General features: G+C 43.6%; 1 protein-coding gene across 17 annotated transcripts in view; it reads right to left on the bottom strand.

Annotated features, from left to right (window-relative positions):
* Window positions 1-12,612, bottom strand: part of STRADA (STE20 related adaptor alpha) — a 39,884-nt gene that overhangs the window by 9,671 nt on the left and 17,601 nt on the right. For 11 of the 17 annotated variants that reach the window (XR_010152733.1, XR_010152732.1, XR_010152734.1 and 8 more), the window contains 2 exon segments: window positions 1,481-1,583; window positions 882-1,003 (listed from right to left, as the gene is read on the bottom strand). Coding sequence is in view for 13 of the 17 variants with exons in the window: in XM_054669859.2 (XP_054525834.1) it covers window positions 882-1,003; window positions 1,481-1,583 (225 nt within the window). In the remaining 4 variants the exon portion in view is untranslated. 17 annotated transcript variants of the gene reach the window in all.

The raw sequence follows: 12,612 nt of genomic DNA on the forward strand, positions 1-12,612 counted from the left end.
GGTGAAACTCTGTCTCTACAAAAAATACAAAAATTAGTCAGGTGTGGTGTGCCTATAGTCCCAGCTACTTGGGGGGCTGAGGCAGGAGAATCACTTGAGCCCAGGAGGTTAAGGCTGCAGTAAGCCGTGGTCCTGCCACTGTACTCCAGCCAGGGCAATAAAATGAGACCCTGTCTCGAAAAAAAAAAGGGGCCAGATGCGGTGGCTCACATTTGTAATCACAGCACTTTGGGAGACCAAGGCAGGCAGATCACCTGAAGTCAGGAGTTTGAGACCAGCCTGGCCAACATGAAGAAACCCCGTCTTTTCTAAAAATACAAAAGTTAGCCGGGCATGGTGGTGTGCGCCTATAGTCCCAGCTACTCGGGAGGCTAAGGCAGGAGAATCGCTTGAACCCGGGAGGTGGGGGTTGCAGTGAGCCGAGATCGTGCCACTGCACTCCAGCCTGGGTGACAGAGTGAGAATCCGTCTCAAAAAAAAAAAAAAAGAAAGAAAAGAAAAAGAAAGGAACATCAGGCAAACAGGAGGCTGAGAGCCAGAAGATGGCCACTGGTGGCAGGGCAGGCGCCTTGTGTCTGGAACAAGATGGCCTGGGTTTGAATCCTGCCTCTGCCATGAGCAAGTTACTTAGCTTCTCTCTAAATAATAAATAAATGAATAAAAAAGCCAGAAGGGAGTGTTTGGAGAAGAAAAGGGAAATATAAATTAGGCTGAGCAGCATTTCAGCCCAATCCTTAGTGCCAAATGGCCAGGATTCTCCACTGAAAGCTTCCATAACTTCCGAACGTTTAGTCTCCCTTCATTTCTTTGTAATTCCTTGTAATTCCTATCAGAGCCAAGAGCCCACCCTCCCTCCATGTGACATACTCATGGTTTATTACCTGCAAGAATGTTACCATCTCATTGGAACAAGCTTCTAGGTTAATCCTCCGTACAGTCACGTACTCTCCTGTTGGTTTGTACCTTGCTAGATTCACAGTCATCAGGTCCTCAAATCCTTTGCCTAAAAGAAAAAGGGAATGCCATACGCAAGGACAAGAACAACAAAAGGTTTTAAGAAAATTTTCCTTTAAAAAAGGGACTTGATTTCAAAAGAAACTTAATGTTAAATTTTTCACGACTGTTACTTTTTTTTTTTTCCTTTTCCCAGCAGAATTTAACTGTTATGTTCATGGCTCACATTTCTTGATTTTTCTCTCATCAGTTCCTTCTCAGCCAACCTTTCTGACTCACTATGGCCAGGACATCGGAAACATGCAGCCACAAAGGAAAGATGGCAAAAGAGCTTCTTTCCTGGAAGTTTGATCTCTTCCCATACTTGGCAGAAATAAACAGAGAAGACCCACAGAAGCAAGTCTGTGCCCATGAATCCTCCTAACTAGTGGATGGCCTCTGCCGTACACACATCTGGGGCTGCTGAGAAAGCTGCAGCAGCCCCTGGAGCAGAAAGCAGGAGAGTAAGGACGGCCCCTGCACATACCTATCACAGTGAGCAGCTCGTAACACCCTCCCTCTGGCAGAAAGCTACTCATGACCTCCTGTTTAGAGAAGGATGCTATTGACTCTGAGCTCGCATCATTGGTCTAAAAAAGAAAAAGAAAAATAGGTTAGTAGAGAAAACTGGGGGTGGGATGGGAGTGGGGTGAAGGTGGTAATTCAGACCCACGAGGAGACTGGCATCTAAACACACACACAAATCCCGACGCAGTGCCAGCACTATTTGAAGAGAAACAAAACACTACATTCAGGGTAGTAATCAGCACTAATATCAGAGCAAGTGTTAGGGTTGTCTACAAATGAGGAGACAAGGACCTGTTCCCATCAAATGTTAATCTGCTTGTCCTTTCCAACAATCAATGCATTTGCTAAAAGCTATGAAATGCTCACTTGGAGAAGGGATGTCTAGAGAATGAAAGCATGTTTGGAAAAGAGAAGCAGGTGGAGAGGTAGGGGTTCTCATGAATTTCCTGATGCATTAGGATCCTATTTTTAAGGTCCTGACCACAAGATCCCAAAAGGTCAAACGCTGAATCTTGCTCTAGGGAAAATGTGGCCAGGAGTAGCCCCCTCTTTAGCAAACCAAGAGCCCGGGCCAGTCGTTGCCTGACATTTCCAAGTGAAGTGGGAGAACCCTGATGCCCTGAGCTGCAGGCAAGGCACAGAGCTGTCAGGTCTCAGGCATCGTCCAGGCAGCTGACATGGCCTGCTCCCTCGTTCCTGCCCACGTGTGCTGTGAGTGAAGCTGGAGTCCAGCCACTTAGGATGTGTCACAACTCTGGCCTCTAAGGTCCTAGAGGAAGGTGTCCAGCCATGTCTGAGTTTGTGCAAAACACACGGCAGACCAAGAGCTCTTCTTTCAGCTTAATGGACTGTTTCCTTCTTCCACACCTAAATTTATGTGTATGATTTAGGGACTGTGACTGCTTTTCTTTTAGATTCTCTTTCTTCAGATGCACATCTAACTGAAATGGAGAAACCTGGGCCAGCTCATGTTTCATGTGCTGCACTCATAAACCTGACCTCCAGGCAGAAATAGTCCTTTGTGAAAGTATGAGAGGCTCCTGACCCAGCACTACCCAGAAGAGCACGAGCTGAGAGTGTTCTGAAAAGGCGGTGCTTGAACAACTCTTTGGGAAGAGGCTCTGCAGAGGAAACCATAAAGATGACGGTGCTCTATACCTGTAAGATGACCAGAGTATACTTTCCAGAGCACTTCCAAATTGCACATGATTCCTCCATGGCTCAGTCAAGTAGCCGGGACAGATCTTATCTCCACTTTTCACTAACAAAAACGAGGGCCAAGGAGATTATGTGACTTGCCAAAAATCAAAACGTGAGTACATGGCACAGGACCCAGGCCCAAGCCAGTGAGATTAATCTACCACCCTGTTGGCTGACGTTTCACGTGTATCTCTGGTTTGTTTGTTGTTTTGTTGCTGTTGTTTTTAAGAGATGGGTTATCTCTTTGTCGCTCAGGCTAAAGTGCAGTGGTGAGTTCCTGGCTCACCGTGGCCTTGAACTCCTGGGCTCAATTGATCCTCCTGCCTCAGCCTCCCAAGTAGCTGAGATTATTGGCAGGAGCTGAGATTATTGGCTGTATGTGGTTTCAAAACAGTTGATGCTGCTGATGGGGAAAGAAACCCTCAAGTGGGCTCTGTCTCCCTCACCACTTACCCTGGCAATAAGAGGAACCTAGTCAAGCAAAATTAAGCCCTGTCACCAAATTCCATTTCTAATTTAATCAATTTTTAAATTTCTAAGATTTGGCCATACTGTTGTATTTCACTGTAGTTCACCCATTTTCACTGCTGTATAATATATTCAGCACATGAATATATCTCAGTTTATCCAATTCCAACTTTGATGGCTCATTTGGGTTGTTTTTCAGTTCTGCTATTATGGACTGTGCTACTATAAACATGTTTGAATATGTATCCTGACTAAAGCTTGTAATTAGGAGTGGCTGGAATTGCTAGTGACAGAGCATATGAACAATCAACTGTTTGAGACAATGCCAAATTATTTTCCAAAATGGTTATACCAATTTACACTTCCACCAGCAACGTACGTGGTTTTTTTTTTTTTTAGACGGAGTCTCACTCTGTCACCAGGCTGGAGTGCAGTGGCACGATCTTGGCTCAATGCAAGCTCCGCCTCCTGGGTCCAAGCAATTCTCCTGCCTCAGCCTCCCAGGTAGCTGGGACTATAGGTGTGAGCCACCATGCCTGGCTAAGTTTTGTATTTTTTTGTAGAGATGGGGTTTTGCCATGTTGCCCAGCTGGTCTTGAACTCCTGACCTCAAGTGACCCACCCAGCTTGGCCTCCCAAAGTGCTAACATTACAGGCATGAGCCACTGTGCCCGGCCACATGTGTTCCTATTAATTTATCTTTTCCCCAACACTTGGTATTTTCAGATTTTTTAATTTTCGCCAGTCTCATGGATTTGATTTACATTTCCCTGATTACTAATGAAGATGAGGATCTTTTCATATATTTATCAGTCATGTGAGCGTTCTCCAAGGTGAAAATGCCTCTTCCTGTCTCTTGACCATTTTCCTGTTGTTTCAGTGCAGGATTTCCCCAAAGTAGGCCCCACGGAACTCTGATTCTGCCAGTTGGATGGAAAAAGTTTCCATGTCCAGTGAAGTTAGGAAATGCAGCACACTCTCTCATGGAGGATCACAAGGTGTACGTCCATATTAAAGGCACTGAGAAATTCTGTAGTAAGAAAACTTACTGTGTTTAACCCAGCATTTCCCAAAGAGATCTGTCTAGGGAACCTTTTGTGCCTAACATCTGTTAAATTTTGGGAAAGATAATTGGGAAAGGCTATTTTAAATAAAACATATGCTACAATGCAAAGAGCATAGGCTTATGGGCCACATAGAGGCAGAATTTGAACTCAGGTCTATTACTGGTTCTGTGACCCTGGGCAAGTCACTCTGATCTCTTGGGATCTCCATTATATCAGCAGCTGAATAATTTCCATCTCATAGTGTTGTATCTATTAGATGAGATAAAATATGTTAAGAGCTTAGTGCTACCTGGTGTATAAAAGACATTCAATACATGTGAATCCTATTCTCCTCCTCCTTCTATTGCTCTCTACTTTTTGGTGACTCTCCTGTTCAACAAATAAAATGGAAAAGAGAAAATGGAGGAAACAGAATCCTAAGCAGAGCTTGATCAGTAAAGTTGATTTGATACTGGTTTTTATACTTATCTGTGTTTTCTAATGCTCTCAAAATAAATTCTAGGATCATTAAATTTTATTTTATTTTATTTATTTATTTTTGAGACGGAGTCTCACTCTGTCACCCAGGCTGGAGTGCAATGGCGTGATCTCAGCTCACTATAGCCTCTGCCTTTTGGGTTTAAGCGATTCTCCTGCCTCAGCCTTCTAAGTAGCTGGGACTACAGGTGCGAACCACCATGCCCGGCTAAGTTTTTTTATTTATTTATTTATTTTAGACAGAGTCTCACTCTGTTGCCCAGGCTGGAGTGCAGTAGTGCGATCTCAGCTCACTGCAACCTCTGCCTCCTGGGTTCAAGTGATTCTCCTGCCTCAGCCTCCCAAGTAGCTGGGATTACAGATGCCTGCCACCACCCCTAATTTCTGTATTTTTAGTAGAGACAGGGTTTCACCATGTTGGCCAGATTGGTCTTGAACTCCTGACTTCAAGTGATCTACCCGCCTCCGTCTCCCAAAGTGCTGGGATTACAGGTGTGAGCCACCATGCCCAGCTAATTTTTGTATTTTTAGTAGAGACAGGGTTTCACCATGTTGGCCAGACTGGCCTTGAACTCCTGATCTCAAGTGATCCTCCCACCTTGGCCTCTCAAAGTGCTGGGATTATAGGCGTGAGCCACCATGCCTGGCCTAGGATCACTAAATTTTTAAAAATTATTATTATTATTATTTGAGATAGACTCTCACTATGTCACCCAGGCTGGAGTGCAGTGGCAAGATGATGGCTCACTGCAACCTCAATCTCCCAGGCTCAAGCAGTCCTCTCAAGTGGCTAAGACTACAGGCATGTGCCACCACGCCTAGCTAATTTTTGTATTTTTTGTAGAGATGAGGTCTCCCTATGTTGCTCAGGCTGGTCTCAAACTCCTGGGCTCAAGCGATTCTCTTGCCTCGGCCTCCCAAAGTACTGGGATTACAGGCTTGAGCCACCGCACCCTGCTGACTCTAGCTTTTTGAAACGATCTCATCTTCAGAATCATCTTAAGATCTTAAGATACTGGTTACCACATGCCAGGTACCTCACCAAGGTGAGAGAGATACACAACCAGGAGGCAAAAATGGAGCAGCAATTTGAGCAAAAAGCCTCAAGCAAGAGTTCTGAAATGACAACTCTCCATCGGTTTAGAATTCACAACGCTCATTTGGTCTTGAAGTGTCTCATTTTCTCAACCTTATATACGCCTAACTCCTGCACATATTCTTGCTCTGCAGATTCTGTTTTCTTAAGTATTAATCTATTCCTTAATAAAATCAATGTTAACAGTTAATGGAAAGCTCAGTGGGTTGCTTTCAGACCCAAACTCCCCACCCCAGCCTATGAGTATACAAATGATTTGGCCCTTGCCTACCTCTGTGATCTCATTCCACACCACGCTCGCCTGACTTGAACAATATTCCCACATAAACAAGCGTGTTCCAGTCTCAGGAAACTTGCACTAACTGTCCCTTTGGAACCCTCCTAGCCTCTTCCTTCCCTTGACCCTGCTATTTTTCTCATGGCTACCTCCTCAACATCACTGATGTCTCAACTTAAATGTCCTTTTCAGAGAGACTGCCCAGCCAAAGTAAACTAGGCTCCTGGTCACGTTATCAGACAGCCTTGCTTTCCTTTCTTCACAGAAGTTACCATTGCAGCTTATTTCTCTAAAATCTTTCACTAAAGTCTCTTCCATTAAAATGCAAGCACCAGAAAGGCAGGGACCTTGTCTGTCATGTTCACTGATGTATTCCCCCAGTGCCTGGAACACCACTGGCAAATACTTAAAAAATGAAAATGATTTAAGCAAAGTTTGAACTGAGGCTTTCTGCCCATGATCTTTTCATTCCCACGGGCTAAAGAAGAGAATAGGTCAATGCAGCCAGTTCCTTTGGTAACAGGTTCAGCATGATGACCTATGCTGGAAATGCCAGCCTCATAACGACACAGTCGTTAGATTCCTGTGTTACTCAGAACACTCTATAGATCAGAATCTGATTCCTGCATGTGAGAAAGTACTGCATTTTTCAGTAGGTAACAATATGGCCTCAATGAGAGGCAACTACTTTGTATCTGAAGGTCTTCGCGCATCTGCTCTCTAAGCAAACTCCTTAAAATTTCTCTCACTTGAAAAAGAGACTATGAAAGACAGCTGAGTCCTGAGATTCAAATATTCATTTTATGTACTTTAAATAACTCCCTTTGGAGAAACCACAGATAGATACTACTTTTTTTTTTTTTTTTTGAGACAGAGTCTTGCTCTATCGCCCAGGCTGGAGTGCAATGGCGCGATCTCGGCTCACTGCAACCTCCACCTCCCAGGTTCAAGTGATTCTCCTGCCCCAGCCTCCTGGGTAGCTGGGATTACAGGTGCGTGCTACCATGCCCGGCTAATTTTTGCATTTTTAGTAGAGATGGGGTTTCATTGTGTTGGCCAGGCTGGTTTCAAACTCCTGACCTCAGGTGATCCGCGCACCTCGGCCTCCCAAAGTGCTGGGATTACAGGCGTGAGCCATGGCGCCCGGCAGATAGATACTTCAATACCTATGTCCCTCTTCCTTGTCAGGCGTGCATATAAGCTTATAAGACATATTGTCTACTAGGCTATACACTAAGACACATTCTTGCTAAGCCTAGGTAGGGAATGATTCATTAAACTATCAATGTGCTTAGTTAGTAACTTGACAATATTTATTTCTACTCTCCAGTATTACAGAAAACTACCAAAACTAACCCAAAAGTATTAGTTTTAGAAAATAAAATTCTTTTTCTTTTTTTTTTGAGACAGGGTCTCACTCTGTCACCCAGGCTGGAGTACAGTGGCATGATCATAGTTCACTACAGCCTCGAACTCCAGGGCTCAAGCGGATCCTCCCACCTCAGCCTCCCAGGTATATGCCACCATGCCAGGCTAATTTTTTTTTTTTTTTTTTAATTAGGGACAGAGTCTCACTCTGTCTCCTAAGCTGGAGTGCAATGGCGCTATCCTAGCTCACTGCAGCCTTGAACTCCTGGGCTTAAGGGATTTTTCTGCCTCATCTTCCTGGGTAGCTAGGACTACCAGTGTGCGCTACCATGCCTGGCTAGTTTTTTTGTTTTTAGAGATGGGGGTCTCACTATGTTGCCCAGGCTGGCTTCAAATTCCTGGCCTCAAGTCATCCTCCTGCCTCAGCCTCCCAAAGTGCTGGGTTTACAGGTGTGAGCCACCACACCTGGCCTTTAGAAAATAAAGTTCTGGGGGCTGGGCGTGGTGGCTCACGCCTGTAATCCCAGCACTTTGGAAGCCGAGGCAGGCGGATCACAAGGTCAGGAGATTGAGACCATCCTGGCCAACACGGTGAAACCCTGTCTCTACTAAAACTACAAAAAATTAGCTGGGCATGGCAGCAGGCACCTGCAGTCCCAGCTACTCGGGAGGCTGAGGCAGGAGAATGCCGTGAACCCGGGGAGGCAGAGCTTGCAGTGAGCTGAGATCGCGCCACTGCACTCCAGCCTGGGCGACAGAGCGAGACTGTTTAAAAAAAAAGAAAAAAAAGAAAATAAAGTTCTTGGCCAGGCATGGTGGCTCACGCCTGTAATCCCAGCACTTTGGGAGGCTGAGGCAGGTGGATCATCTGAGGTCAGGAGTTTGAGTCCAGCCTGACCAACATGGTGAAACCCTGTCTCTACTGAATACAAAAAATTAGCTGGGTGTGGTGGCACATGTCTGTAATCCCAGCTATTTGGGAGGCTGAGGAAGGAGAATCGCTTGAACCCAGGTGGCAGACATTGCAGTGAGCTGAGATTGCACCATTGCACTCCAGCCTGGGCAACAAAAGTGAAGCTCCGGCTGGGCGTGGTGGCTCACGCCTGTAATCCCAGCACTTTGGAAGGCCGAGGCAGGCGGATCACAAGGTCAAGAGATCGAGACCATCCTGGACAACACGGTGAAACTCCGTCTCTATTAAAAGTATAAAAATTAGCTGGGCGTGGTGGCAGGCGCCTGTAGTCCCAGCTACTCGGGAGGCTGAGGCAGGAGAATCGCTTGAACCTGAGAGGTGGAGGTTGCAGTGAGCCGAGATCATGCCATTGCACTCCAGCCTGGGTGACAGAGTGAGACGCCATCTCAAGAAAAAATAAAATAAAAAAAAATAAAGTGAAGCTCCATCTCAAAAAAAAAAAAAAAAAAGTTCTTGACTGGGCACGGTGGCTCACACCTGTAATACCAGGACTTTGGGAGGCTGAGTAGGGTAGATCACTTGAGGTCAGGAGTTCGAGACCAGCCAACATAGTGAAACCCTGTCTCTACTAAAAATATAAAAATTAGCTGGGTGTGATGGCACAGGCCTGTAATCCCAGCTACTCGGGAGGTTGAGGCAGGAGAATTGCTTGAACCCAGGAGGCAGAGGTTGCAGTAAGCCGAGATTGCACCACTGCACTCCAGCCTGGGCAACAGTGAGACTTAGTCTCAAAAAAAAAAAAAAAAAAAAAAAGAAAATAAAGTTCTTTATGAAACTGGCAATATGAGCTCACAGGCAATCTGGAATTGCATAAAATGAACTAGTCCAGTGATAGCAACTGCTCTGTCCCCAGCTCACTAGGAATGATTCTAAAATGGAGGCCTTCTACTTTGTGGATATTGTATAGGTCCGAACTCAAAGAGAGACCAAACTTCATTTAGGAAAACAAACAAACAAACAAGGAAACAGGCAATATTTTGAAAGGAAGAAGTCTAGATCATCTGACATTGCCACAAGAAACGCAGGTTAGTTCATCACACTGTTTCAGTTTTAGAACAGGTCTAAACTCAGATAAAAAGAATGAAATATTTAGCCCATTCTCTTTAAATGCAGCATGGCATAGTTTAATTAGTGTAATGTAATAATCTCCAATTGCTCATAGAAAGCAACTAATTCTGTCAAAGTGTTTTCTTAGTTTCCCCCACCATGAAATGCATTTTATTCATTTTGAAGCATCTGAAAAATAAATAAGCAGCTGATATCCAGAAATGACCATAAAATAACTGTGTTTAAAGAGTTTAAAACAAAATACAGTAAAGCACACAAAGACAATATTCACAAAATGCTACCAAATAAACACATTCAACTTCCCACAGGTTTCACACAGGATAACTTTTGATATAACATCAGCAGCTGTAAAAATATAAAAATCCTATGTAATTGGTATCGTGTTCTAGAAAAATAGCTAACTGAGCCTATAGGGAACGTTTTTGGTCTCCAGATTGGAAAGCATTTGGATCTGATAGAGAGGTGCTCCTGATTAGCAGATGACATAAGCACAGCCAAAGCTTTACTCAGAAATTCCCAGTCAACATCACTGTCCTTCACTCAACCTTAGGGCCGCTGCAGAAGCTGCAAATGTCTGCAATCTGAACAGAGTCAGAAGTCTAGGTAGGAAAGGTTCTTATCCTCTCTCCTTATAAGACACACTGATTCATATATTCCAAAATAGCTTGGTACACTGTGCACATCTGGTGCTATTTATTTAAGTAAAATAAACTAGAAAAGAAGGAAACAGGGTAAGAATCTTGCAGCTTTCACCAATGAAAAAAGTAAATGTTCTGTTTTATACTTTTTAATTTTGCTTTTGTTTTTTAAGGTAAGAGATTTGAGGTCCTGTCTTATTATCTAGGCAGAGATCTGTATTATCTCTGTGGACTAAAATCTATTATTAATAAACTAAGGATGGAAAATTTAATACCATTAGTCACTAAACAATAACCGTATTTCTGACTGTTGAAACTTACTTTTTTGGGGGAAGGGGTGGCAGTCGATTGGCAGGGCTGGGGAGGGGAGGAGACCTTAATCCCCAGAAGAGACAAAAACTACCTGAGACTTTTTTCAGTTTTCAAACTACACATCCAAATTTTTCCAGGGTGAAACCTGAATCTCCACAAGTACAAAAATCACACTACAAATAAAGCTCAGTGACAGATAAGCAGAAACATAAAATGATAAGCCAACAAAACACACAAACTTCCACAAGAAGTCATCTCCATGCAACAGCCATAGTGCTAGGGCCTAGGAAGCCACTTACTTTTCTCCGAGTGTCACCCGGAGGCTGCTCTGGGGTAGAGAAATTGATTGTTGGCATTTTGTGTTTTAGCAGAAGACACACCCACATTCAGAACAGCAATTATTGTACTTAGGACTACATTTATTAATAGAAACCACTTAAAAGTCATCACAGCAAAAAGTGCCTGCGGGGCTACATATAAACACACACAGATCCACAGTAAAAATGCTGCAGAGAGATAGGGCTTTAAACATGGATCTATGGTTCTTCAAAAGGTGGCAAGGCTACTACTCTATGGGTATTCTTTACTGGATAGAACTCAACTCTTACATTTCTGGTCATACATTTACTTGGCATCAACACACAATGTTATTATGAATAGGCCAGTTCCTTATATTTTGTGAATAAACAATTCATTATATAGTTACAGAGATGGTTGGCCATTTCCCAGTGAGTGTGGGAACTAGAAAACATGTTTTTTCAAAAAAGGGCAAAAAGTTTTAAGATAGCAACACGTGTATAAAGGACCATTACCCAACCTGATTCTCTAAAGTCAGATAGATTTGATTCTAAATGTAAATAAAGCAAAGGCATTTTGGCGCTCTGCTTGTCCTAGTGAAAATGAACAAAACAAAGGACAACTGAAATAACTTTCTGTTCTTAAGCCAAATTCTGTATGTGCTTTTGACCTTCTCTATTCTGTAAAAGTGATAAAAATCACCAAACTGAAGATTTTTAACTGTAAAATATTGGAGTGATTATACATTTCTAATTATCTTAAATTATACAATTCTAAATACCTTAAACTACAAAATCAGAAAAGTCTAGTTACCAAGGAAAATGCTTTCTTCTTTTTTATTTTTTTTTTTAATTTTTTATTTTTTGGAGGCAGAGTCTTGCTTTATCCCCTAGGCTGGAGTGCAGTGGTGTGATCCTGGCTCACTGCAACCTCCGCCTCCCGGGTTCAAGCGATTCTCCTGCCTCAGCCTCCCGAGTAGCTGGGATTACAGGTGCCTGCCACCACGCCTGGCTAATTTTTATGTTTTTAGTAGAGATGGGGTTTTGCCATGTTGGCCAGGCTGGTCTCCAACTCCTGACCTCAGGTGATCTGCCTGCCTCGGTCTCCCAAAATGCTGGGATTACAGGCGTGAGCCACTGCGCCTGGCCTACTTTTTTTTTTTTTTTTTTTTTTTTTGAGACGGAGTCTCCCTCTGTCGCCCAGGCTGGAGTGCAGTGGCGCGATCTTGGCAATTCTCCTGCCTCAGCCTCCTGAGTAGCTGGGATTACAGGCGTGCGCCACCATGCTGACTATCTTTTTTTGTCTTTTTAGTAGAGATGGGGTTTTCACCATATTGCCAGGCTGGTCTTGAACTCCCGACCTTGTGATCTGCCCACCTCGGCCTCCCAAAGTGCTGGGATTACAAACATGAGCCACCGTGCCCAGCCTCATTGTTTACTTTGAAACCATTTTATTCCCATTAATGATGGGAAGAAAATGAGAATAGGAACAGAATGTGGTATTTTTGTTCCACTAGCCTTTCCTTTACTGTGCATCTAACTAATTCTTTCCAACTAAAATATAAAGAACTCATCATTATTCTAAACTCCCATTTATCTAAAACATAATACTTTGACAAAGTTCACTAATATTACTAGTCCAGAAATTCTTTGAGATGTGTTAGGGAAAATAATAGGTACCACCTAGTAACTAACAAGTTTGAGTTTTCAATTACTTAAACCTATCCCTGACCTCGTGATCCGCCCACCTGGGCCTCCCAAAGTGAAACCCTGTCTCTACTAAAAATACAAAAAAAATTTAGCCGGGCATGGTGGTGTGATCCTGTAATCCCAGCTACTCAGGAGGGCTGA

Source organism: Pan troglodytes, chromosome 19 (genome assembly GCF_028858775.2).
Source record: "Pan troglodytes isolate AG18354 chromosome 19, NHGRI_mPanTro3-v2.0_pri, whole genome shotgun sequence".
NCBI classification, from domain to species: domain Eukaryota; kingdom Metazoa; phylum Chordata; class Mammalia; order Primates; family Hominidae; genus Pan; species Pan troglodytes.